The sequence below is a fragment of the Eubalaena glacialis genome, chromosome 13 (genome assembly GCF_028564815.1).
Source record: "Eubalaena glacialis isolate mEubGla1 chromosome 13, mEubGla1.1.hap2.+ XY, whole genome shotgun sequence".
NCBI lineage: Eukaryota > Metazoa > Chordata > Mammalia > Artiodactyla > Balaenidae > Eubalaena > Eubalaena glacialis.
The window spans coordinates 21754261-21779504 of record NC_083728.1 but is presented as its reverse complement, the minus strand read 5'-3'; the positions used below and the strand labels follow the sequence as shown (position 1 = coordinate 21779504).

General features: G+C 38.4%; 1 protein-coding gene and 1 pseudogene across 5 annotated transcripts in view; both read left to right on the top strand.

Annotated features, from left to right (window-relative positions):
• The window catches only part of RALGAPB (Ral GTPase activating protein non-catalytic subunit beta), a 104635-nt gene that overhangs the window by 48423 nt on the left and 30968 nt on the right, over positions 1-25244 (top strand). For 4 of the 5 annotated variants that reach the window (XM_061210411.1, XM_061210412.1, XM_061210414.1 and 1 more), the window contains 9 exons: positions 1333-1534; positions 4336-4503; positions 5023-5137; positions 5520-5667; positions 13737-13801; positions 14999-15128; positions 16946-17079; positions 21487-21669; positions 22928-23079. In XM_061210411.1, the coding sequence (XP_061066394.1) occupies positions 1333-1534; positions 4336-4503; positions 5023-5137; positions 5520-5667; positions 13737-13801; positions 14999-15128; positions 16946-17079; positions 21487-21669; positions 22928-23079 (1297 nt within the window). The remainder of the gene's footprint in view (positions 1-1332; positions 1535-4335; positions 4504-5022; positions 5138-5519; positions 5668-13736; positions 13802-14998; positions 15129-16945; positions 17080-21486; positions 21670-22927; positions 23080-25244) is intronic. The other variant, XM_061210413.1, reaches the window with a different exon arrangement.
• LOC133103283 (small ribosomal subunit protein uS3-like) lies at positions 19416-20125 on the top strand (annotated as a pseudogene).

Sequence of the window (25244 nt, the reverse complement as noted above, 5' to 3'; positions counted from 1 at the left end):
TTTATAATTACTACTGTCCTTTGATTTGTTTCCATTTATTTCTATTATCTTGCAGCATCTTTTATCCAAATTCTTCTTTCTTATAAATCTTGTAAGTAGGAACCAGAAGCTTCTCCTTAATTGCAGTCATGTTTTTATTTTTTTCATAATTCCATTAAAAATTTTGATTGTCATTGTCTCTTGTAGTTTTTGCACTTGGGAAGAAAAATACTTTTCTGTGTTTTGAATGGGGAAGATTGTTGGCAAAAGCAAATTAATCTGCCTGAATCAGTCCCATTATTTTCGTACACTAGTCTGGTCATGTCATGAATTCCAGGATTTTGCACTAACTGTGTTTTGGCTTTTTTTTTTTTTTTTTTTTAATTTAAAGCTTTAAGCGTATTTTTATACAGATTTAGTGTTTGATTTGTATGCATTCTGCATGTAGTGTTTTTCAAATGTATTATTGCTGGATAGCTTATTCAGGACTAAAAATGGCTCATGGGAAGTTGCATAAAGATTTACGCTTGACTCTGCATTCTGTTAAATCTGTTATTACAAATAATTTAAACATTTCATGTAGAGTGATAAAAGATTTCAGAGTGATTTTCAATACACTGTGAAATCTTTAGTTAAAAATAAAAGCAACTTTCGAAGGGCTTCTGTTTCAGTGACAACGAATGACCATGATAATCTTTCTTACCAATCTAATTTTCTGATTTATCAACCTCAAGTTAGCTGCTGTCTGTGGTTGTTAAAATTCATTCTCATTTTGCTTGGTTGGGCGATTCTTTGGTGTGTGTTTTGGAGTTGGGTGGGTGGTGGGAATGCTCTCTCTTCCTCCCTACCCATTTCTTATCCTTACCTTGCCCTCTCCCTAAAGTATACAACCTGGCATGGGATTACCCATTCAATTATGATGTCTGTCTGGGGTAATGTGTAAATTTGCAGTACCTATTTTTCTTAATGTTTAAGCATCATTTTTTAGGGAGAGGAAAAAAACAGAATAAATAATAGAAAAGCCAAATTCTGTGTTATATATCTGTATGTATGTGAATACAGATATATACAAATGTACTCTGCTAATCAGAAATTCAGTTGAAAAATGCATCTTGTAGAATCTGTTAAACTGACAGTACCACTGTAAATTGTTACCCCTTTTCAAAGAAGATTTCAGAGAGCCCTTTTAAAAAAAAAAAAAAAAAATTAAGACATAATTGCTAAACAAAAGCATTATTGGATTCTATTCAAGTAGCTATTTAATGACACCAACATTTGATCTTTGTGTCCAGGGTCCCATGAGCCTATTTACATATCAACAAATATAATAAAACCCTCCTTTTTTCTCCCCAGCCATTACAACACAAGCTAGCATGGAGTTTCGACGGAAAGGGTCACAAATGTCCACAGACACCATGGTTTCCAATCCTATGTTTGATGCAAGTGAATTTCCTGATAACTATGAAGCAGGAAGAGCTGAGGCTTGTGGGACACTGTGTAGGATTTTTTGTAGCAAGAAGACTGGAGAAGAGATTCTGCCAGCTTATTTATCCAGGTCTTAGAATTTTTTTTGTTTATTTTTCCATTTATATAGTTGTGATAGTGAAACTATTGTAGCATGGCTTAGTAGGTTGAATTGATAAGTAAATGTTGGTTTGAAATACCTGCAAATGTATGTAAGTAACTGAAATTTTTTGCTTGAATTCTTCCTTTTTACCTGCCTTACCAGATTTGGTGAGGACCCCTAACACCCTTTTTATTTTAGAGGTATTGTTAATTCCATCTTACATGACGTTTGTTAATTACAGAGAGATTTGAAGGGCCACACTAAATTTTTAATACATTTTTACCACAGTACTAGACACTATAGATGGTCCAGAAATGTTAGCTGTCAATCCTGCCTCTAAGGAGCTTATTTTCTCAAGTGAGCAAAGCCATGTACACAAGTAACACCAATCCAATAGCAATAGGAAGCTGGTAAGAGAGAGACACAGAAAAAGTGCTATAGGCATTCAGAGGAAGCAGCAGCATACACTTGCCCTGGGGGTTCAGGAGAGAGTTACAGAGGATTGGATGATTGTGCTGGACTTATAAAAGATGACTAGTATTTAGACTATGTTAGCAAGTTGGGTAGGGTCATCCTATCCAAATTTATGACTTCAACCAGTCTTTTTGAATGGCTCTGCCATCCATTCAGTTTCTTATGCCAGAAACTAGGAGTCTTTAGGCTTCTCTTCTCTCCCTCTGTATCTTTAGATGGTCAACTGACTCTTGCCTTTCTGCTACTTAACCCTCGAAAATCTCTCCACTCTGTCCCCACCATGACACTTCAGGCCTTGTCACTTTTTTGCTAAATTAACTTGTAATGGCCTCCTATTTTTCTTGACTGTCTTTTGCCCTCCTCAACTGATCATTCACACAGCTGCTGAAGTGATACTTATATTAATAAGAACATTCAGGTGTCTGTACATACTAGGTTCTCAGGAGAGAGGATTAAACTGACTCAGAAGGAAAAAGTGTAGAAGAATACAGATATGAAACAGAATGGTACATGCAGGGAAGTAAGCAGTATCTTAATAGGCACTTGACTTTAAGTAACAGAAAGCTCTTTCAATGTGACTTAAGCAAAAGGGGAATGAGTTATGAGAAACTCACGCTATTGAATGCTTTCTAAGGTCAGGACGTGCAGCAGGGTCTCACGAAGGGCAGGAACCAGGAGCTAGAAAGTGTTCAGGGACCAAAACAACTTTCCTCCTTTTTGTTTCTCTGTCATCATGGTCTCCCAGAACTGCTTCATTCTTCTCTTACCTGCAGATCATGTTCTTATATTGTAGTATGCTTCTAAGTTCAAATTTCCGTGACCTTTGTCTAGGTGACCAGCAGGGCCAATTAGCATTCTGAATCCTAATTTCAGATTCCTGAGAAAGAGGATCTGATTAATCAGGTGTCTACCTCTGGTCTAATCAGCTACAGCTGTGAAGGTGGGTCACATTGGATACTGGCACCCCATGTGGTGGGGGCACATTTCTTAGGAGGGAGACGATGGGTTGGGGCGATACTCCAAACGGTATCAATAGCAGTAAGGGAGAAGGCTGTGAACACGAGCCTTCCATCTGGCCCATAAGATTGGGTGGGTGGTAGTGTGACCGAAGAGGGGATTTGTGAGGGGGCCAGGGATTGGGTTAGTGTTGAACCTGTTGAATTTGAGGTGCCTGCGGGCTATTTATCAACAAATATTTATTAAATTCCTACTTTGTGCCAGTCACTGTGCACAGGGAGTACTAGAGTAATCAGTAGACATGTCCTGCCCTCAGGTCTCCAGTATGCTTTTGGTTAGTAGATCTGGAGCTAGAGACTGATCTGATTATGTTTGGTGGCTTAAGTAGTGTTTAAAACCAGGCTAGTAGAAGAGATAGCTTAGAGAACTGAGGTTGGCAGCCTGAGGAACACCAGTGTTAGGAAGCACGTGGAGTAAGAAGATCTGTTAAAGGAACTAGCCATAGAAGCCAGAGAAGAATTAAGAGCAGAAGGGAGTAATCAAAGGGTTGAATGCTTTTTTAAAAAGGCAAAGTTAAGACTTAGACATGTCTTTTGGATTTAGCAATTGAGAGGCCATTGGTTATTTGCTATAACATGGTTTTAGTTGAGTTCTAGAAAGAGAAGATAGATTGAAATGGGTTGAGCAGTGACCAGGTGGTGAGGAAGTTGTTTCTGAGGAGGTTTGTGGAGAAAGGTACCTTACAGTAGCAGAAGAGTATACTAGTGTAGTTGCTCTTGAATGATGGAAGATTGAATGCTTAGTTCATTGGGGGTTAGGGGAGGATGTTGAAAGTAAGGTATGTTCAAGTACATTCCTAAAAGGATTCTTATTCAGAGTGACCTTCATATCGTGGTGAATACAGGGTCGAATGAGGTTTCTTTCTTTCATTGTGCCCCCAAAAATAATGGGGGAGGGGGAAAGGGACACAACACACTTTTTTTCAGGAATTGTGAAACGCTACAAAATTTTACTGACATGGAAATCAATTCAGTAATTCCTCCAGTTTATTGATAATTACTGCAGCCTTTTGTTTTTATCAATACTTACTTCATTTGCAGGCACCTGTAACTGAGTTGCAAGGCTTAAAACTTCAAGAAAGTGTAATAGACGTGAATCTTTTTTTTCTTTTGATTAGGAAATATAACTTGGTTCTTAGTGTATTTGATTCTGAATTGTTCTAACTCCAGTAATACCTTTTAAAGGATAGAAGTAGTGAAGATTGGAAATAGACTTTAAGATGACTGTGTAGAAAATATTAACAATTATGAAAACAATTGATCAGCAGTTTGTTTAAAATTTTTTTCTTGCTTTCCTAGATTTTACATGCTTTTAATTCAAGGTTTGCAGATAAATGATTATGTGTGCCATCCTGTCTTGGCCAGCGTTATTCTAAACTCCCCTCCTTTGTTCTGCTGTGACTTGAAAGGGATTGATGTTGTGGTTCCTTACTTTATTTCAGCTCTTGAAACCATTTTGCCTGACAGGTAAGCTTTCATTCTGTACTAGTATGTCAGTTGTCGGTTTTGGCCTGGTCTGTTTTGGTGCTTCCTCCCCAGTTTCCCAATTTATCCTGTCCAGTTGTCTTCATGGCCCAAGGGGACTCAGGCCATATTAATTGAGTGCAGAACATCCAGGCCTATCTCGTCCCTGAAGTCTTTCAGTTCTCTTTGTCCACGGGCGTGTTGAATCCTTCTTGGTCTGGTCTAGAGGGGTAAGAACAGCCCCAGCCCAGAGGTCTTTTGTGGAATAGGCCTTACATTTAAAATCAATCAATCAATCAGATTCTAGTTTAATTCCATAACAGTTTAACCTAGAGATTCTCTCTCACACACACACAAATTGCAGAATATAAACTCAGTGGAAAGTAATTACTGCATTCTTTATAAAACCAAACCCAGTACATGTATTGTGGAAAATTGGCATAATGTATATTTGGCAATAGCTAAAAACATACTTTAGTTCAGAAATACTAATGACTGTCTTTATTATTTTTTTTTTGGCAGAGAACTCTCAAAATTCAAAAGCTATGTAAATCCAACAGAATTGAGAAGATCTTCCATTAATATCCTGCTTTCTTTGTTGCCCCTCCCACATCACTTTGGCACAGTCAAATCCGAGGTAAAGTTTTATTAAAGTTTCTTATATTCTGTATTCTCTTTTGTGTGTTAATTCAAGTCAAATTGAATTTTTTAAAATGGAACAGGAGCTTTTAAAAAATTTTTCAAATTATTTCAAGTGAATCAACAAAGTTGATTTGTTGAGGTATTTCTTCTGTCAGTGAGCCAGCATGCCCTTGGCCTACCATTTCAAGCGGTGATGGGCTGGTGATGTCTGATCTCATATGTTGTGTGAGTTAGTGACACACTTAGCACAGTGGCTAATATTAGTCAGACTGAAAGCCTTGCTTGTTAGACTGATCTGTGTGTCCACTGTAGCAGTTCCTACATGGGCATAGCGTACCACAGCAGACGATGTTAAATGTTATTTGTTTCTTCCGTAGGTGGTCCTGGAAGGAAAATTTAGTAATGATGACAGCTCTTCTTATGATAAACCAATAACTTTTTTGTCACTGAAGTTGAGACTTGTGAATATACTAATAGGTGCCTTGCAAACGGAGACAGACCCCAACAACACTCAAATGATACTAGGTTTGTGTTCACACGTTTTTTTGTAAGTGAAAACCCAGGTATGTTGACCTCAGGCATGTTGAGGAGGCAGGGGTCAGGGATGGGAACCTAAGCATAATATAGCCCTACTTATTCTGAATCAGAGGCAGAATTTGTTTGCTTTTATATGTGAAAAATTTTGAAGGGGTGAGATGAGGGAAGGAAAGCATCCTAGTTGCCTTGGTAGGTCATGTTGGCTTAGTTTTATTTGTGTTCTTCATTTTTCACGTTCCCTCTTGCCCTTCCTCTCTCCTTCTCTCCCCTTTCCTCCCCTTCTTCTCCCCTTCCCTCTCTTCTCTTTCCTTTCTGCCCTCATTACTTCTGCCTCTGCCTCTTCCTCCTGCCTATTACGTACATATGAAAATGTTTGGAGTGGGGTGTAATTCTGGAAGCCATGTTTGAACAGCCAAGAGGAGATTGAGGAGTAGCTGTTGCTGTGCCTCCTCCCTTTTTCCTTCTTATTTCCTGTTGGTTTTCTAATCATACTGACTCTCTGTCTTAAGTGGCTCCTTATTATTATTGCCACTTACATATTTTAAACCCTTATCACCTCTCAGCTTGGTTACTGCAGCTGTCTCTTACTGTACTTCTGGTTTTTTATCAAAGCCAAGGGCATGGTCCTATGTGCAGGTACTCCAAGGAGAAAGAAGAGAATGGCATGGCTTTTATCCTTGAGCAAGTCTCATTGCAGAGATTGGAACATCTTCACAGAGTACTCAGATAACAGCAGAAGGCAGTGCTGATTGCGTGTCATGTTGAGTGTCTTCAGGGTTGAGAAAGAAGAAACCAAAAGAGCAAGGAAACTTCATAGAGGGAAGTGGAAGTTAAATTGCATCTTGTAGGGCAGGATTTGAATAGGTGCCAGTGAGGTTAGGATTTCATTCCAGGAGAGGAGATGACAAGGCCAGAGAATTGGTGGTGGCAGTAGTGGTTGGAATGGGTACTCAGGAAGTATAGTATGTTATGCAGCAAGAGAGGGGAATAAACAGGGAAGAGTAAATCCTTTCATTTTGGAAAGGAGTTGAAGGAACAGAGGTTAAATCTCGATGTGAGAGAGCCTCCAAATTATACTTTTTTAGGTTATTCAAATAACATCACTTGAAATCAGATAATTTCTACAGTTGATAGAGTATTTAATTCTGCTCTATCCTTTTTCTGAAGAAGCTCCCTATGTGTGTTCCAAGGAAGAATCAATTGTCGGTCTTGCCATAGATTAGCAAAGCTGTGTCTGTCCTTTCTTTATCCATAGTGCACAAGAGCACTCCCCCACTGGGATGAGAAGCAGTGTGCTAGGCTCACTATCTTGTTTCTGTCCTAGTCTTTCTAGGGCTATGAGTTCCTTGGTAATAAATACATACAGCTTGCCTTCAGAACATGCAGCCATGGGCGAGCCCTAAACCATTCGTAAAAAGCAGTTGGTCAGAAAGATATAGCTGTGATTTTTATTTTGTTATTTTATATTGAAAAGATCAGGGCTTCCCTGGTGGCCCAGTGGTTAAGAATCTGCCTGCCATCGCAGGGGACATGGGTTCAAGCCCTGATCCGGGAAGATCCCACATGCCACGGAGCAACTAAGCCCGTGCGCCATAACTACTGAGCCTGCGCACCACAACTACTGAGCCTGCGTGCTACAACTACTGAAGGCTGCGTGCCTAGAGCCCGTGCTCTGCCACAAGAGAAGCCACCGCAATGAGAAGCCCGCGCACCACAAGGAAGAGTAGCCCCCGCTCACCACAACTAGAGAAAGCCCGCGCGCAGCAACAAAGACCCAGTGCAGCCAAAAATAAATTTAAAAAATAAATAAATTTATTAAAAAAAGAGAATGGAAATATCAGAATCTGGTTTTGAAAGTATTACATAATATTTTTCTTAGTTTATATTACCCTGGAAATTGAGATGTTTACATCTGGTCTTTCACACCAATTAAAAAATACCTGAAAACAGTCTTTTTTTTTTTTTTTTTACCATTTTAACTATTTTTTTTCTATTTTTTTCTTTTAATCAGTCATCAATTTTATACACATCACTGTATACATGTCAATCCCAATCGCCCAATTCAGCACACCACCATCCCCACCCCACCGCAGTTTTCCCCCTTGGTGTCCATATGTTTGTTCTCTACATCTGTGTCTCAACTTCTGCCCTGCAACCTGGTTCATCTGTACCATTTTTCTAGGTTCCACATACATGTGTTAATATACGATATTTGTTTTTCTCTTTCTGACTTACTTCACTCTGTATGACAGTCTCTAGATCCATCCACGTCTCAACAAATGACTCAATTTCGTTCCTTTTTATGGCTGAGTAATATTCCATTGTATATATGTACCACAACTTCTTTATCCATTCGTCTGTCGATGGGCATTCAGGTTGCTTCCATGACCTGGCTATTGTAAATAGTGCTGCATTGAACATTGGGGTGCATGTGTCTTTTTGAATTACGGTTTTCTCTGGGTATATGCCCAGTAGTGGGATTGCTGGGTCATATGGTAATTCTACTTTGAGTTTTTTAAGGAACCTCCATACTGTTCTCCATAGTGGCTGTATCAATTTACATTCCCACCAACAGTGCAAGAGGGTTCCCTTTTCTCCACACCCTCTCCAGCATTTGTTGTTTGTAGATTTTCTGATGATGCCCATTCTAACTGGTGTGAGGTGATACCTCATTGTAGTTTTGATTTGCATTTCTCTAATAATTAGTGATGTTGAGCATCTTTTCATGTGCTTTGTGGCCATCTGTATGTCTTCTTTGGAGAAATGTCTGTTTAGGTCTTCTGCCCATTTTTGGATTGGGTTGTTTGTTTCTTTAATATTGAGCTGAATGAGCTGTTTATATATTTTGGAGATTAATCCTTTGTCCATTGATTCGTTTGCAAATATCTTCTCCCATTCTGAGGGTTGTCTTTTCTTCTTGTTTATGGTTTCCTTTGCTGTGCAAAAGCTTTGAAGTTTCATTAGCTCCCATTTGTTTATTTTTGTTTTTATTTCTATTACTCTAGGAGGTGGATCAAAAAAGATCTTGCTGTGATTTATGTCAAAGAGTGTTCTTCCTATGTTTTCCTCTAAGAGTTTGATAGTGTCCAGTCTTACATTTAGGTCTCTAATCCATTTTGAGTTTATTTTTGTGTATGGTGTTAGGGAGTATTCTAATTTCATTCTTTTACATGTAGCTGTCCAGTTTTCCCAGCACCACTTATTGAAGAGACTGTCTTTTCTCCATTGTATATCTTTGCCTCCTTTGTCATAGATTAGATGACCATAGGTGCGTCGGTTTATCTCTGGGCTTTCTATCTTGTTCCATTGATCTATGTTTCTGTTTTTGTGCCAGTACCATATTGTCTTGATTACTGTAGCTTTGTAGTAGAGTCTGAAGTCAGGGAGTCTGATTCCTCCGGCTCCGTTTTTTTCCCTCAAGACTGCTTTGGCTATTTGGGGTCTTTTGTGTCTCCATACAAATTTTAAGATGATTTGTTCTAGTTCCGTAAAAAATGCCATTGGTAATTTGATAGGGATTGCATTGAATCTGTAGATTGCTTTGGGTAGTATAGTCATTTTCACAATATTGATTCTTCCAATCCAAGAACATGGTATATCTCTCCATCTGTTGGTATCATCTTTAATTTCTTTCATCAGTGTCTCATAGTTTTCTGCATACAGGTCTTTTGTCTCCCTAGGTAGGTTTATTCCTAGGTATTTTATTCTTTTTGTTGCAGTGGTAAATGGGAGTGTTTCCATAATTTCTCTTTCAGATTTTTCATCATTAGTGTATAGGAATGCAAGAGATTTCTGTGCATTAATTTTGTATCCTGCAACTTTACCAAATTCATTAATTAGCTCTAGTAGTTTTCTGGTAGCATCTTTAGGATTCTCTATGTATAGTATCATGTCATCTGCAAACAGTGACAGTTTTACTTCTTCTTTTCCAATTTGTATTCCTTTTATTTCTTTTTCTTCTCTGATTGCTGTGGCTAGGACTTCCAAAACTATGTTGAATAATAGTGGTGAGAGTGGACATCCTTGTCTCGTTCCTGATCTTAGAGGAAATGCTTTCAGTTTTTCACCATTGAGAATGATGTTTGCTGTGGGTTTGTCATATATGGCCTTTATTATGTTGAGGTAGGTTCCCTCTATGCCCACTTTCTGGAGAGTTTTTATCATAAATGGATGTTGAATTTTGTCAAAAGCTTTTTCTGCATCTATTGAGATGATCATATGGTTTTTCTTCTTCAGTTTGTTAATATGGTGTATCACATTGATTGATTTGCGTATATTGAAGAATCCTTGCATCCCTGGGATAAATCCCACTTGATCGTGGTGTATGATCCTTTTAATGTGTTGTTGGATTCTGTTTGTTAGTATTTTGTTGAGGATTTTTGCATCTATATTCATGAGTGATATTGGTCTGTAATTTTCTTTTTTTGTAGTATCTTTGTCTTGTTTTGGTATCAGGGTGATGGTGGCCTCATAGAATGAGTTTGGGAGTGTTCCTTCCTCTGCAATTTTTTGGAAGAGTTTGAGAAGGATGAGTGTTAGCTCTTCTCTAAATGTTTGATAGAATTCACCTGTGAAGCCATCTGGTCCTGGACTTTTGTTTGTTGGAAGATTTTTAATCACAGTTTCAATTTCATTACTTGTGATTGGTCTGTTCATATTTTCTGTTTCTTCCTGGTTCAGTCTTGGAAGGTTATACCTTTCTAAGAATTTGTCCATTTCTTCCAGGTTGTCCATTTTATTGGCATAGAGTTGCTTGTAGTAGTCTCAGGATGCTTTGTATTTCTGCAGTGTCTGTTGTAACATCTCCTTTTTCATTTCTGATTTTATTGATTTGAGTCCTCTCCCTCTTTTTCTTGATGAGTCTGGCTAATGGCTTATCAATTTTGTTTATCTTCTCAAAGAACCAGCTTTTAGTTTTATTGATCTTTGCTATTGTTTTCTTTGTTTCTATTTCATTTATTTCTGCTCTGATCTTTATGATTTCTTTCCTTCTGCTAACTTTGGGTTTGTTTTGTTCTTCTTTCTCTAGTTTCTTTAGGTGTAAGGTTAGATTGTTTACTTGAGATTTTTCTTGTTTCTTGAGGTAGGCTTGTATAGCTATAAACTTCCCTCTTAGAACTGCTTTTGCTGCATCCCATAGGTTTTGGATTGTCGTGTGTTCATTGTCATTTGTCTCTAAGTATTTTTTGATTTCCTCTTTGATTTCTTCAGTGATCTCTTGGTTATTTAGTAACGTATTGTTTAGCCTCCATGTGTTTGTGTTTTTTACATTTTTTTCCCTGTAATTCATTTATAATCTCATAGCATTGTGGTCAGAAAAGATGCTTGATATGATTTCAATTTTCTTAAATTTACTGAGGCTTGATTTGTGAACCAAGATGTGATCTATCCTGGAGAATGTTCCATGCGCACTTGAGAAGAACGTGTAATCTGCTGTTTTTGGATGGAATGTCCTATAAATATCAATTAAATCTATCTGGTCTATTGTGTCATTTAAAGCTTTTCCTCTTTTATAGCTGTTAGCAGTTGCCTTATGTATTGAGGTACTCCTATGTTGGGTGCATATATATTTATAATTGTTATATCTTCTTCTTGGATTGATCCCTTGATCATTATGTAGTGTCCTTCCTTGTCTCTTGTAACATTCTTTATTTTAAAGTCTATTTTATCTGATATGAGTATTGCTACTCCAGCTTTCTTTTGATTTCCATTTGCATGGAATATCTTTTTTCATCCCCTTACTTTCAGTCTGTACGTGTCCCTAGGTCTGAAGTGGGTCTCTTGTAGACAGCATATATATGGGTCTTGTTTTTGTATCCATTCAGCAAGCCTGTGTCTTTTGGTTGGAGCATTTAATCCATTCACGTTTAAGGTAATTATCAATATGTATGTTCCTATTACCATTTTCTTAATTGTTTTGGGTTTGTTTTTGTAGGTTCTTTTCTTCTCTTGTGTTTCCCACTTAGAGAAGTTCCTTTAGCATTTGTTGTAGAGCTGGTTTGGTGGTGCTGAATTCTCTTAGCTTTTGCTTGTCTGTAAAGCTTTTGATTTCTCCATCAAATCTAAATGAGATCCTTGCCGGGTAGAGTAATCTTGGTTGTAGGTTCTTCCCTTTCATCACTTTAAGTATATCATGCCACTCCCTTCTGGCTTGTAGAGTTTCTGCTGAGAAATCAGCTGTTAACCTTATGGGAGTTCCCTTGTATGTTACTTTTCGTTTTTCCCTTGCTGCTTTCAATAATGTTTCTTTGTCTTTAATTTTTGCCAATTTGATTACTATGTGTCTTGGCGTGTTTCTCCTTGGGTTTATCCTGTATGGGACTCTGTGCGCTTCCAGGACTTGGGTGACTATTTCCATTCCCATGTTAGAAAAGTTTTCGACTATAATCTCTTCCAATATTTTCTCTGGTCCTTTCTCTCTCTCTTCTCCTTCTGGGACCCCTATAATGTGAATGTTGTTGTGTTTAATGTTGTCCCAGAGGTCTCTTAGGCTGTCTTCATTTCTTTTCATTCTTTTTTCTTTAGTCTGTTCCGCCACAGTGAATTCCACCATTCTGTCTTCCAGGTCACTTATCCGTTCTTCTGCCTCAGTTATTCTGCTATTGATTCCTTCTAGTGTAGTTTTCATTTCAGTTATTGTATTGGTCATCTCTGTTTGTTTGTTCTTTAATTCTTTTAGGTCTTTGTTAATCATTTCTTGCATCTTCTCGATCTTTGCCTCCATTCTTTTTCCGAGGTCCTGGATCATCTTCACTATCATTATTCTGAATTCTTTTTCTGGAAGGTTGCCTATCTCCACTTCATTTAGTTGTTTTTCTGGGGTTTTTTCTTGTTCCTTTATCTGGTATATAGCCCTCTGCCTTTTCATCTTGTCTGTCTTTCTGTGAATGTGGTTTTTGTTCCACAGGCTGCAGGATTGTAGTTTTTCTTGCTTCTGCTGTCTGCCCTCTGTTGGTTGAGGCTATCTAAGAGGCTTGATGGGAGGCTCTGGTGGTGGGTAGAGCTGACTGTTTCTGTGGCGGCCAGAGCTCAGTAAAACTTTAATCCACTTGACTGTTGATGGGTGGGGCTGGGTTCCCTCCCTGTTGGTTGTTTTGCCTGAGGCAACCCAACACTGGAGCCTACCTGGGCTCTTTGGTGGCGCTAATGACAGACTCTGGGAGGGCTCACACCAAGGAGTACTTCCCAGAACTTCTGCTGCCAGTGTCCTTGTCCCCACGGTGAAACAGGGCCACCCCCCGCCTCTGCAGAAGACCTTCCAACACTAGCAGGTAGGTCTGGTTCAGTCTCCCCCAGGGTCACTGCTCCTTCCCCTGGGTCCCGATGTGCACACTATTTTGTGTGCGCCCTCCAAGAGTGGGGTCTCTGTTTCCCCCAGTCCTGTCGAAGTCCTGCAGTCAATTCCCACTAGGCTTCAAAGTCTGTTCTCTATGAATTCCTCCTCCCGTTGTCGGACCCCCAGGTTGGGAAGCCTGACGTGGGGCTCAGAACCTTCACTCCAGTGGGTGGACTTCTGTGGTGTAAGTGTTTGCCAGTCTGTGAGTCACCCACCCACCAGTTACGGGATTTGATTTTACTCTGATTGCGCCCCTCCTGCCATCTCATTGTGGCTTCTCCTTTGTCTTTGGATGTGGGGTATCTTTTTTGGTGAGTTCCAGTGTCTTCCTGTCGATGATTGTCCAGCAGCTAGTTGTCATACTGGTGTTCTCGCAAGAGGGAGTGAGAGCATGTCCTTCTACTCCGCCATCTTGGTTCCTCCTCTGAAAATGGTCATTTTTTTATATAAAGCAAAGTTTGACCTTCAGATTTTTGGTTTTTTTTTTGACCTTCAGATTTATTTTAGGAAAACGTCATTTTAAAATTTGGGGGAGAGATCAGGAGATTAGGTCATTTCTAAAGAACATCTTTTCTGACCAACCAATGGATTTATTAGTAATTTTATGGAACTTTCAGGAATACTCAGCTAAAGTAATATTCTTATCTCTGTATTAATGGAGATGTTTTAGCCATTTTAGTATTCTTGTCATGTATTTAAATGTATTTTTTTGTTGTTTCAGGGGCAATGTTAAATATTGTTCAAGATTCAGCACTTTTAGAAGCCATTGGTTGCCAGATGGAGATGGTAAGAAGCATACAACGTGTAATTTGTCAGAGACTATCAACTTCTGTTTTTATGTAAATTATATTCCAAAATGTCTGTCCTTGTGTTTTTTAAAGGCATTTGTTTGTAAATTCAGCTCACTGATTCAGAAAGGATCCTTTTTAAAATATCTATTTTGAGGTTTCTTACCTTTCAGTGCCTCATCAGGTCCCTGAGAGATTCTGCATGAGAGAAATTCCAGCTAAACACTGTCTTTATTCCTGGACAGTGTTTACTTAAAGCTTTTCTTTTGCTGTGTTGGTGAATTGGCTTGAATAATCTAGAAAAAGCCCCCTACTCCATAATTCCTTGTATCCCTTGTAGATCTAGTGTTGGCTGTAAACAGCATCTAGTTTATTCTTTTCTATCTCATCAGCTCTTTCTGGCCCCTCTAGACCAAAGTTTGAAGATCCCCCCAAAGCACCAATGCTTCTAAATCAAAAAAACTTTCCAGAGACTCCCAGTTCCCCCTGCTTCTGTCTTCAAGATATGTGATCCCTCTACCTGGAGTAGAGGTGGGGCGGTGGGTGGGTGGGGAATTAATAGAGTATACTGGAGTGAGATGGGTGGATGTTGGATGGGTGGTCAAGTTATTATTAAGGAAATTATGTTCATGTCCCAGTAGGTGGCTAACAACAGTCACCTTATCTGGATAAAATGAATTGTGTTTGTAGGGGAAGAAAATGAGGAATGTCTTTAACAGATACCTTTGTTAGCCCCTATACATACAGGAGTTAATCATATGTTTTATTGTTTGTGTTTTATCATATAACTACATTTGAAAGTTGTTTGTTTATTTGTGTTTTGTTTTTTTAAGATTGTATTCCTGTTCTGATGTTTTGCTTGGGAGGCACTAGAGTATTTCTTTAAGGACCCAGAGTCATTAGCTAGTGAAGTCTAGTGAAGATGGAAAAGGTCTGGCCCTTTTAAACAGCAGCAAAGAAAACCCCAGAATGGGCACCCTCTAATCATCAGACCCTTGATACCTCCAGTAGGTGGTGTTTATGTGAAAACACCACAGCAGTTTTAATCCTTTGTCAATTTTTATCTATGTATCAGTTTGTGCTGTTTAGCTGGCACATTCCATTTTATCAACATGGCTTTAGTGATTGACTTCTGTCTATACTTGTAAACTATGGGTCTAGCTGTCAAATATTTGATTCATTTTTATTTGACTAGGGTGGTGGAGAAAATAACTTGAAGAGTCATAGTCGCACGAATAGTGGTATTAGTTCAGCAAGTGGTGGAAGCACGGAGCCCACAACTCCTGACAGTGAAAGACCTGCTCAGGCTCTCCTAAGAGATTATGGTAATCCATGTTTGTTTTTTTTTGAAATCTAAAGTTTATAGAATAACTTTTAATGCACAGATATACAAAACAAGCAAAGAAATTTTAAACCAGATTTTAAGTTCATTACTTTTATGTATCTAAGTGTAACAGAGAGGCTATTAGTCCAAAACATTAAGAAAAAGAAAACATTTAGCTCTGTAGCTTTTAGTAGTTAGATTTGGGGTGGTTTCTTAGATTTTATAAGTGATTATAATGTGTGGTTAGGAAACATTTCTGAATTCTGTACCAGGCGCTAGTAGTACAGAGTCAAATAGGATTTACGCTCTGCCTCAGAGTCTAATGGCAGAGTCAGCCAGTATATCAGTTTTTGCAGTGTGGTAAGGGTGGGTGATGGTTTATGCATTAGATGGCAACCCAGAGGAGAGTCTGTCTTTGTGTTTGAAGGCTATATACCCTACTATATCTGGTTAGACTCTTCAGTCACAAAATGTAAGAAAGAGTAAGGAAACACTTGCCATTAGAGCATCCTATTCAATAATGTCCTTTATCCTGGGCAGTTACTTTATGGGTTCTGTGAGTTTATGGGTGCCTTTATGTTTTTACACATAAATACTAATGGTGTATTGAATCTGTGAGTATTAATCCAGCTAGATTGGGATGAAATCTAGCTCCTTAGATATGAGCTTAATTTTTTTAATCATTTGGAGAGTTCATGAGCCCAGGAGTCCAGGCATATTTCAGTGATTTAAGTTTGTTTTAAGTATCCTTCAGCATGTCAGATACATAAGGTCATTATGTGGCTATTAAACACATTTAAATAATTGCATTTATGAAGAAGTTATTTAAATTGCTGTCTTACTCATTATGCTTGTGGATTTAAGTGTAGGTGAAAATTTGTTTTATTTTTCATGTTTCTAAGACACTTTTAAACTAAAGAAATTTTCGCATTATTATATGTGTTCTAATATAAATGTTTGAAGTGGTTATTGTTTGTTTCAGTATTTTGAACTGGTGTTAGTGAGTTCTGCTTGTAATGTCATAAAGTATTTTTCCTAAGAAATCCAGATTTGTGTTAGTGTTGCATGAATGTCTCTCTTTAATGATCATTCCTTTTTTTGTTGTCACTGCCCTCTTTCTGATAGGATCGACAGGTATAATGTCCCTAAAGCTTCCTTTATAAATTCAATTTAATTTGTCCTAATTTATTATTAACTAAGTAGTAATTACTTTTAAATATAGAATTGGAGGCTAAATAAAAACACAATAACTTGGTTATTTAATTTTTTTAGAAGTATTAAAGTTGTCTTAGAGAATTCAATGTTAAAATTTGTTTGAAAAGGGATTGCATGTAACTTTTGGTGGTTTAAACCCTGAAAATAATTTCAATAGATGCTTTAGGGTAATTCCCAACATCTGAGGAGATTCTAAAATTTGAATTCTTTCCTCTATAAAATTCCAACGAAATAATTGATAGCCTTTTCATTGTTTTGCTTTTTTTTTTTTTAAATGTAACTCTGTGATTTAATTTAGAAGTTTTAAGATTTACATTGTTATAAGAATGATATTGAAACTTTCAAATCCCAGTGGATGTCTGTATGAAAGTACCTGAGCTGGGAGCTAGAAGCTGCTCTGGTCCAGTGTGTATGCCCTGTGCACTGTTGTTCAGTCAGGCTTGACGCTCAGGCCAGTGGGGCGGGGAGCATAGCGCTGTGTGGGTGCCCATCATGCTCACTGTGGCTGCTGTGGTCTGTGCCTAGTGGAATGCTGTGCTTCTCGTTACTAATGCTTAGTTGTTTTCCCTCCCTGTGGGATGTGGCATTGGGGTTATATCCTAGCTCTTAATACAGATTCAGCTGCCGGGCTCCTGATTCGCAGCATTCATCTCGTCACCCAAAGACTCAATTCCCAGTGGCGGCAAGACATGAGCATATCACTGGCAGCTCTAGAGCTCCTCTCTGGCCTGGCGAAGGTGAGAAGGACAATCCTTTTATTTTAGCCCGGCGGCCTTGGACTATGGCTCTTTTTTCTGTACCTCCTGACCCCTTCTTGGGGTATTGGGGTATTGGGGTGTTGGTTATATTCAATGCAGTTGATATCAAGGTGTGCAAAAATGAGCCTCCAAGTGAGATTTTACAAAATGATCTTTACTGTTTTGTTTAATAGGTTCAAAGAGTGTGAATGATATTTTTTGCTGTTAAATTACTGGAAACATTTCGATACTTGCTATTCATTTGTACATAATAATAGAATACCTGTTGATTTATACCTGTTGATTTTGTATTTGCTTATAATACCCTTAAATTTTCAACAACATTTTGTGCCATTATAAGATCATCTAACTTCAATGAACAAATGCAGATTTGGCAACAAAAGAAACGCTTATCCTAAAATAGGCCATTTGGGACTACCTGTGATTCTTCCATCTTCCATTATCAGAGATAAGTGAAAATTGGCTATATTTTCAAATTTCTTTCATAGCTCTTTTTCAGTTCTGTGGAACCTTAGAACTGGGTGTCCATTTGCATTTCTCTAAGTATTTTCTTTTTTTTTTTACTGAGGTAAAATTCACATAACATAAAATTATCCTTTTAAAGTGAACAATTCAGTGCCTATTAGTACTTTCACCATGTTGTGCAACCACCACCTCTATCTAGTTCCAAAACATTTATAACCCCAAAAAGAACCCTGTACCCATTAAGCGGTTGTTTCCTGGTCTCCGTTCCCCTAATCTCTAACAACCACCAATCTGCATTCTGTCTCTATGGATTTACCTATTTTGGATATTTCTTATAAATTAAATCATACAACCTATGACCTTTTATGTATGGCTTCCTTCACCTAATATGTTTTTGAGGTTGATTTATGTTGTAGAGTCTGTCACAACTTCATTCCATTTTATGGTTGAATGATATTCCATTATATTTATGTACCAATTTGTCCGTCCCTCTGTTGCACATTTGGGCTGTTTCTACCTTTTGGCTATTGTGAATAGTGCTGCTATGAACATGGACATACATGTGTTTATTTGAATACCAATTTTCAGTTGTTTTGGGTATATACCTAGGAGTGGAATTGCTGGGTCGTATGGTAATTCTATATTTAACTTTTTGAGGAGCTGCCAAACTGTTGTCCACAGCGACTGAATCACTTTACGTTTCCACCAGTGATATAGGAGGGTTCCAGTTTCTCCACATCTTCACTAACATCTAAATGTTTTCTTATCTATAAAATGGGCAGGATTATCTTCTGTATAACACCTGGTGATGTGAGGATGAAATGAAATGAAATATATAGAACACTTTGTAAACACAAAGGTGATGTACACACATAAGGTGATATTGTCTGAGATAAAATTTAAGCCCTCGTTTTACAGATGAGGGGACAGGTAAACAGAGGGTGTGACTTACCTAAGTTATGAGAGACAAAATAGGCAAGAAAACCTGAGATGTTCTCACCACCACTTAGAGCTTGCCTTTACCTCAGAGAGTCTCAAGGATAGATGAAATGGCCATAGTTTTGTGAGGAGCAGTATTGATGCAGAAGGTAAGAATAGCCATTTGTGAGACATGCAGGACCACACTGTCTTTGAGAGCAAGGTACTGTTGCCTGTGACCTTCAGTACACTTGCAGTGGTAAGGAATAATTAGTCCTAGATGGAGTGCTCTCTGGACCTAACAAACCATAAAGGGCTAACACTACGTGATTTCAAGACTTGCTGTATAAAGCTATGGTAATCAAAACAGTCTGGTATTGGTATAGGGTTAGACAACTAGATCAACAGCGTAGTATATAGGGAGTCCAGAAATAGATCCACACATGTATGGACATCTGATTTTTGACAAAGGTGCCATGATAATTCAAAGGAGAAAGGATAGTGTTTTCAACAAATGGTGCTGGAACAATCAGATATTCATATACCAAAAAAAAAAAAGAACTTTGATTCATACTTTGTACTATGTACAAAAATTACCTCATAATGGATTGTAGACCTAAATATAAAACCTAAACTCTAAACTTCTAGAAGAAATAATGGGAGAAAAATCTTTATTGGTTGTACAGAGATTTGGGTTATACAAAGATTTCTTAGATATTACACCATAGAGGAACAAACTATTAAATTGGACTTTATTAAAATTAAAAACTACCATTCTTCAAAAAATACTGTTAAGCGAATGAGATGACAAGTCACAGATTGGGAGAAAATCTTTACAGAGTATGTATGTGGTGAGGGACCTGTATCCAGATCATATAAAGAATTCTCAAAACTCAGTAATAGCCTTTTGTTTTGGTGTGTGCAGTAGTAATATGGTGGTGAAAATTTCCAAGAATAGGACGTTTGTTGTTGATGGCTTTTTCAGAATTAAACTGAATGAGTTCCTCACTCAGAGGCTGGCTGAAGATGACTGCTCTGGAATTGAGGTCTGAATTATACCAACCAGGACAGAAATCATTACCTTGGCCTTCAGGAGCAGAATGTTCTTGGTGAGAAGAATCCAGGAATTGACTGATGTAGTTCAGAAGAAGTGTGGATTCTCTGAGGGCTACGTAGAGCTTTGTGCTGAAGAGGTGGCTACACGAGGTCTGTGTGCCATTGCCCAGACAGAATCTCTGCATTACAAACTGCTAGGAGGGCTTGCTCTGCAGAGAGCCTGCTGTGGGGTGCTGCAGTTCATCATGGAGAGGGGGGCCAAGGGCTACAGGGTCATGGATGTCAGGGAAACTCCAAGGACAGAGGGCTGAATCCATGAAGTTTCTGGATGGTGTGATGATCCACAGTGGGGACCCCATTAACTACTATATTGATACCCCTGTGTGTCAGCGTTGTGCTGGGCATCAGAGTGAAGATCATCTTGTCCTGGGATCCAAGTGGTAAGACTGGCCCTAAGAAGCCCCTTTCTGACCACATGAACATTGTGGACTCTAAGGATGAGATATTATCCACCATTTCCATCTTGGGACAGAAGGATAGGAAGCCAGAGCTACCTGCCATGCTCGAGCCAGTCCCCACTGCATAACATGGTCTTCTTGGCACCTTGATCTGGAGTCTGGATGTTGCTTTGTAAAGACCTTTAATACAATCTTTTAAAAAGACAGTATAACAATGACAGCAAAAGCTCTCAATAATACAACAAACAACCCAATTTTAAAATGGGCAAAAGATTGGACAAATAGTTTACCAAAGAAGATATACTGATGGCAAATAAGCACATGAAAAGATGTTCATTATCATTACTTACTAGGGAAATGTAATTAAAATCACAGTGAGATACCACTCCATACCTTTTAGGATGGTTAAAATTTAAAAGACTGACCATACCAAATGTTTGGTGTTGATATAGAAGAATTGGAGCTCTCATATACTGTTGAAGGGAATGTTAAATGGTGCAACCATTTTAGAAAACAGCTTGGCAGGTCCTTAAAAAAATAAACATGCATCTATCATATGATTCAATCAGTCCACTCCTGGAAAATAAAAGAGCATATACGTGTACAAAGACTTGTACATGAATGTTTATAGCAGCTTTATTTGTAATACTCAGAAGCTGGAAACAATCCAAATGCAACAGGTGACTGTATAAATTAATTGTGGTATAATACATATAATGGAATACTACTCAGCAATAAAAAGGAATGAACAACTGATACACAGAAAAATGTGGATGAATGTCAAAATAATTGTGCTGAGTAAAAGAAGCCAGACTCTCTCCCCGACCCCCACCAAATAGTGCAGTACTCTATGATTTTATTTGTATAGAACTCTAGAAAATGCAAGTTAACCTATAGTGACAACAAATCAGCAGTAACCTAGGGAGGGGGCAGAAAGGAGTGAGAGGAAGGATTACAAAGGTGCATGAGATTTTGAGGGGTGATGAATATATCCACCGTCTTGATTGTTGTGATAGTTCACAGGTGTATACTTAGGCTAAAATTTATCAAATTTTACACTTTAAATATGTGTAGTTTACTATATGTTAATTATACCTCTGGGCAGCTGCACAGAACTTTGTAGCCCATAGAGCATTGCTGTGGGGTTGGGTTAGGGGGCTTAAAAAATGTGCACATGTTCCATTGCCAGCTATTCTTGTGATTTGTGGCAGTGATGAGTAGCTGCACCCCAGGAGTTTAGGTTTTAGAGCATGAAAAAGTATGCTAAAGTGAAATACTGTTTTAGGGTTTGAAAAATGCCCTCTATTTTTATAGAGTAGTATATGATAATACATCTGAAATGTTATGTTCTTCTATATAAATAATACTTTAAAAAGCAAGGCTTCCTGTGGTGTGTCATATTCTCAGAAAGGCTGGGCCTCAGTATTGAGGCTTTGACATTGGTACAGTGGTTCCTGGCTAACTGTGTTCACCGTACGAATACGCTCAGGTGAAGGTGATGGTTGACTCAGGTGACCGGAAGCGAGCCATCAGTTCCGTGTGCAGCTACATTGTGTACCAGTGTAGTCGGCCAGCTCCTCTTCACTCCCGGGATCTTCACTCCATGATAGTGGCAGCTTTTCAGTGTCTCTGTGTCTGGCTGACAGAGCACCCTGATATGCTTGATGAAAAGGTTAGTCTACTAGATCTTAAACCAGTAAACAGAAACAAAAATGTATGTTTGGAAAATATCTTTTGAAAGAGAATATCTAAATGTAAATACAACATTGCATACTTTAAACAGAATATACTTTTTATATTTCAGGAGAACACTTGTCCTAGTGAGCATAATTCAAAAACTGTCATCGTACTTATATAGTTGACCCTTGAACAATATGAGGTTGAACTGTGTGGGTCCACTTATATGCAAATTTTTAAAAATAGTAAATACTACACTATTACATGATTCCTGATTGGTTGAACCCGTGAATGTGGAACTGTGGATAAGGAGGAACCGCATATATGGATGGCTGACTATACATGTGGATTTTCGACTGAACTGAGGGTCAACGCCTCTAACCCCCATGTTGTTCAAGGGTCAACTGTATTTGGTTGCAAATTAACCCATAGAGAAGTTCTTTTCAAAGATGGGGCTTTGAATAATTTATCTGTGAACTGTCAAGAGATGGCCAGTAGGTGCTTTGGTCACCTGTCATCAAACCAAGAAGGGCAGTTGATAGCCAGGCTGCAAACCTAGAGCACTGCTTGTTCATAAAGGTTGCTTGTATCTAAAAATTTCATTTCACACACGTGTCTTTCTTTTCAAGTAGACACAGATATCTAGGCTGCTTTCTCTACCATTGTTCCATGTAATACTTTTCTTATGGGAAGGCAGACAGTTATAAAGAATTCACAGTGTAAATAAAAGAAGAGATACCAGGTTTATTGGAAAATTATAGAGAGCTTTATATAGTTTTTAAAAAATAATACTGTTGATTAATTCTTAGTCATTTTCATGATGACTTGTAAAGTTATCATACCAGAAATTGCTTTAAAATGTCAATAACCTATGAGCTTCCCTTTGGATAATGTAACATGTTTTACACCATCTAGGTTTAACTGAATTACTGTTACATCTCTTTCACTCGGCCTTTCACGATTTACAGTCCATGGTAATTCTACAAGAATTGTGACTGATAAAATTGAATTGAATTTATCATTACTTATTATCTAAATCTCTTAACACTCAAATTTAGTGTTTTAAAGAGAAATTGGGGGGAGGACAAGTTTATTTTAATAAATTATTATGAAGTTAATATATACCTATTCAAGAAAATGAGAAATTAGAGTCCCACCACCAAAACACACCCATATTGACACTTTCATGTATTTTCTTGTCGTCTCATAAGATAGGTGTATTACAAAAGCTAATCTGCTTTTCCTTTTTCTAGGACTGTCTTAAGGAAGTGCTGGAGATTGTGGAACTGGGTATTTCAGGAAGCAAGTCCAAGAACAGTGAGCAAGAGGTCAAGTACAAAGGAGATAAGGAGCCAAACCCTGCATCTATGAGGGTAAAGGATGCTGCTGAAGCCACCCTAACATGGTATGAAAGTGACTGCACAGGGATTGTGCCTAAGAGTTAGATGGGATTAGATGTGATCCTATGTTGTTTCATCTCCTCCCCAGTTGTTCAGCATTAAGTGACACAACCCCGTTTAGGATACTTTTTCTCCAGAAATAAAATGGAAAAGAAAATGTCTTGTTTTTTGGACCAGAGGAAACCAGGAACTTGGGACTGAGAGTTTGGGTCCTTGTTTTTCTATGCTGGTTGTCAGTTAATTCAAGTCATATCATTTTAGAGCTGGAAAGGATCTTGGAGAGCCTTACCCACCCCCTCACTTTGATGGCTGAGTCCAGAGACAGGGTATGTCCGTGGTCACACCATTAGGTCTCCTACTTGCCAGCTCAGTGGTTTGTATTCTCTGCTATACCATTTATATTACATGTTATAGGTTCATTCAGCAAGATTTATAAACTTCCTCTTATGAACTGGTAATAGGATTGTAAAGATAAATCAGATTCAGTTATCACCCTCAAAGAGCTTCTTGTCCAGTAGGGAAGATAAGATGTGAACACAAATATCTATAATGCTAGTTAGATTAAATGCTCCAAGAGAAGAGGTACAAATGAAATGCCGGGGTGTTGGAAGGAGGAAATGAATACTTCCAGATTCAGGGAAATCAAAATAAGATTCCTAAGGAAAATGACATTGACCTGACTCTTAGAGAATGGATAAAGTTTGAGCTATAAGTCAGGTTGCAGGGTGGTTAGGCAGCAAGAGAAGACTCCTGTGTCGAGCAGTTTGGTAGTGAAGGGACAGAGACAGGTTGGTATCTTGAAAAAGTATTAGAGAATTGAAAGAGTGTGTTTGGCCAGTTAGTGAGCAGAGTAGAAAGAGGGAAGAAAGGCAGTTTGTCAACTGAAAGGAAGAGGTAGGTGGAGAAGATTAGGTGGAATTGGTACAGATGGAAAGATGAGGCTTATGAAAGGGTAAATGTGGATGAGACCCCAGAACAACATAAAAACAGGAAGGAGGAATGTCAAGTCAGTCTGGGTTGGCTCATCTTGGTCTTCTTGGTAAAGTGGTAGGTAAGACAGCTTGTAGATTTGTATGTAAATCAGCCCTTACCAAGATCCCAGAATCTTTTATGAGTTCTGTGACCTGTTGAAAGCTTCACAGTAAAGTGTGCACAATAAAGTTGGGTTTATTTCAGTTCCTCACGGGCTTAGGTCATTCAGTAAAGTTTTAGAAGCGCACTTGCTTTAGTTCAGTCCTCACTATGCTAATGATGGGCTTTCATTGACTTTGTGGAGGTTTGGCTAATAACTAGAAAATTAGAAAAATGCGATTGAGTACTAGAAATAATAAAAGTCCAGAGAGAAGACCATGTGTGGGCTGGGGCGGACTTAAAAGCATTATTAAAAAACTAAGACTTGATGTGTGTACCTTGAAGAGTAAGAAATATGGAGACAGGGGGAAGGACATTTCTCACTGGGACTCTGCATTATATAAAAATAAGTTTGCTCCATCCTAGGCTGGATGGGACATTCCATTGAGAATATGATTGGCAGTGAGGATTGGATATGAGCTCGGAATAAGTAGAGAGTCCTGGGATGCTTCCAGGACTAGCCAGTAGTTATCCAGGTGGCTCATCTGTCTTATCTCTGCTGGCAGCTCTACAAAAGCCATCTTCAGTTTTAAGTCTTGAAGAGGGCCCTGAAGAGTCATCATGAAACATATCCAAATCACATTTTCTCTGTTCCCTCACAATTACAGCTTTATGTCAGTATCATTGCTGTTTTCCAGTTATGCAAACACAAAACTTTGACTCATTTTCTGATTTATCTCTGCTTTATCTATTATTTCCCATATGAAGCCAGTGACTGAGTCCAATAGACTTTACTTTTGAAAGTATTTCCTCCATTTGCTCTGACCTCAGATAGCATTCCCAGTCCAGGCCCTTATCACTTCTTGCCTGATTTCCCTGTTTTCAGTCTCTCACACTTTTCATTTTGCATTCTGTTGCTGAACTCATCATCTTAGGTACTGTGCTTATTCTGCTGCTTGAGTGATTGAAAACTGAATAGATTGCTGTTTACTGCCATATGGTGTGAAATTTTTGGTCTCGTTTTCAAGGCCCTCCTTGAGTCCCCCACTCAAACTGTCTGATCTTTCCCAGCACATCCCTTCTGCTACAGCTGGCAGGC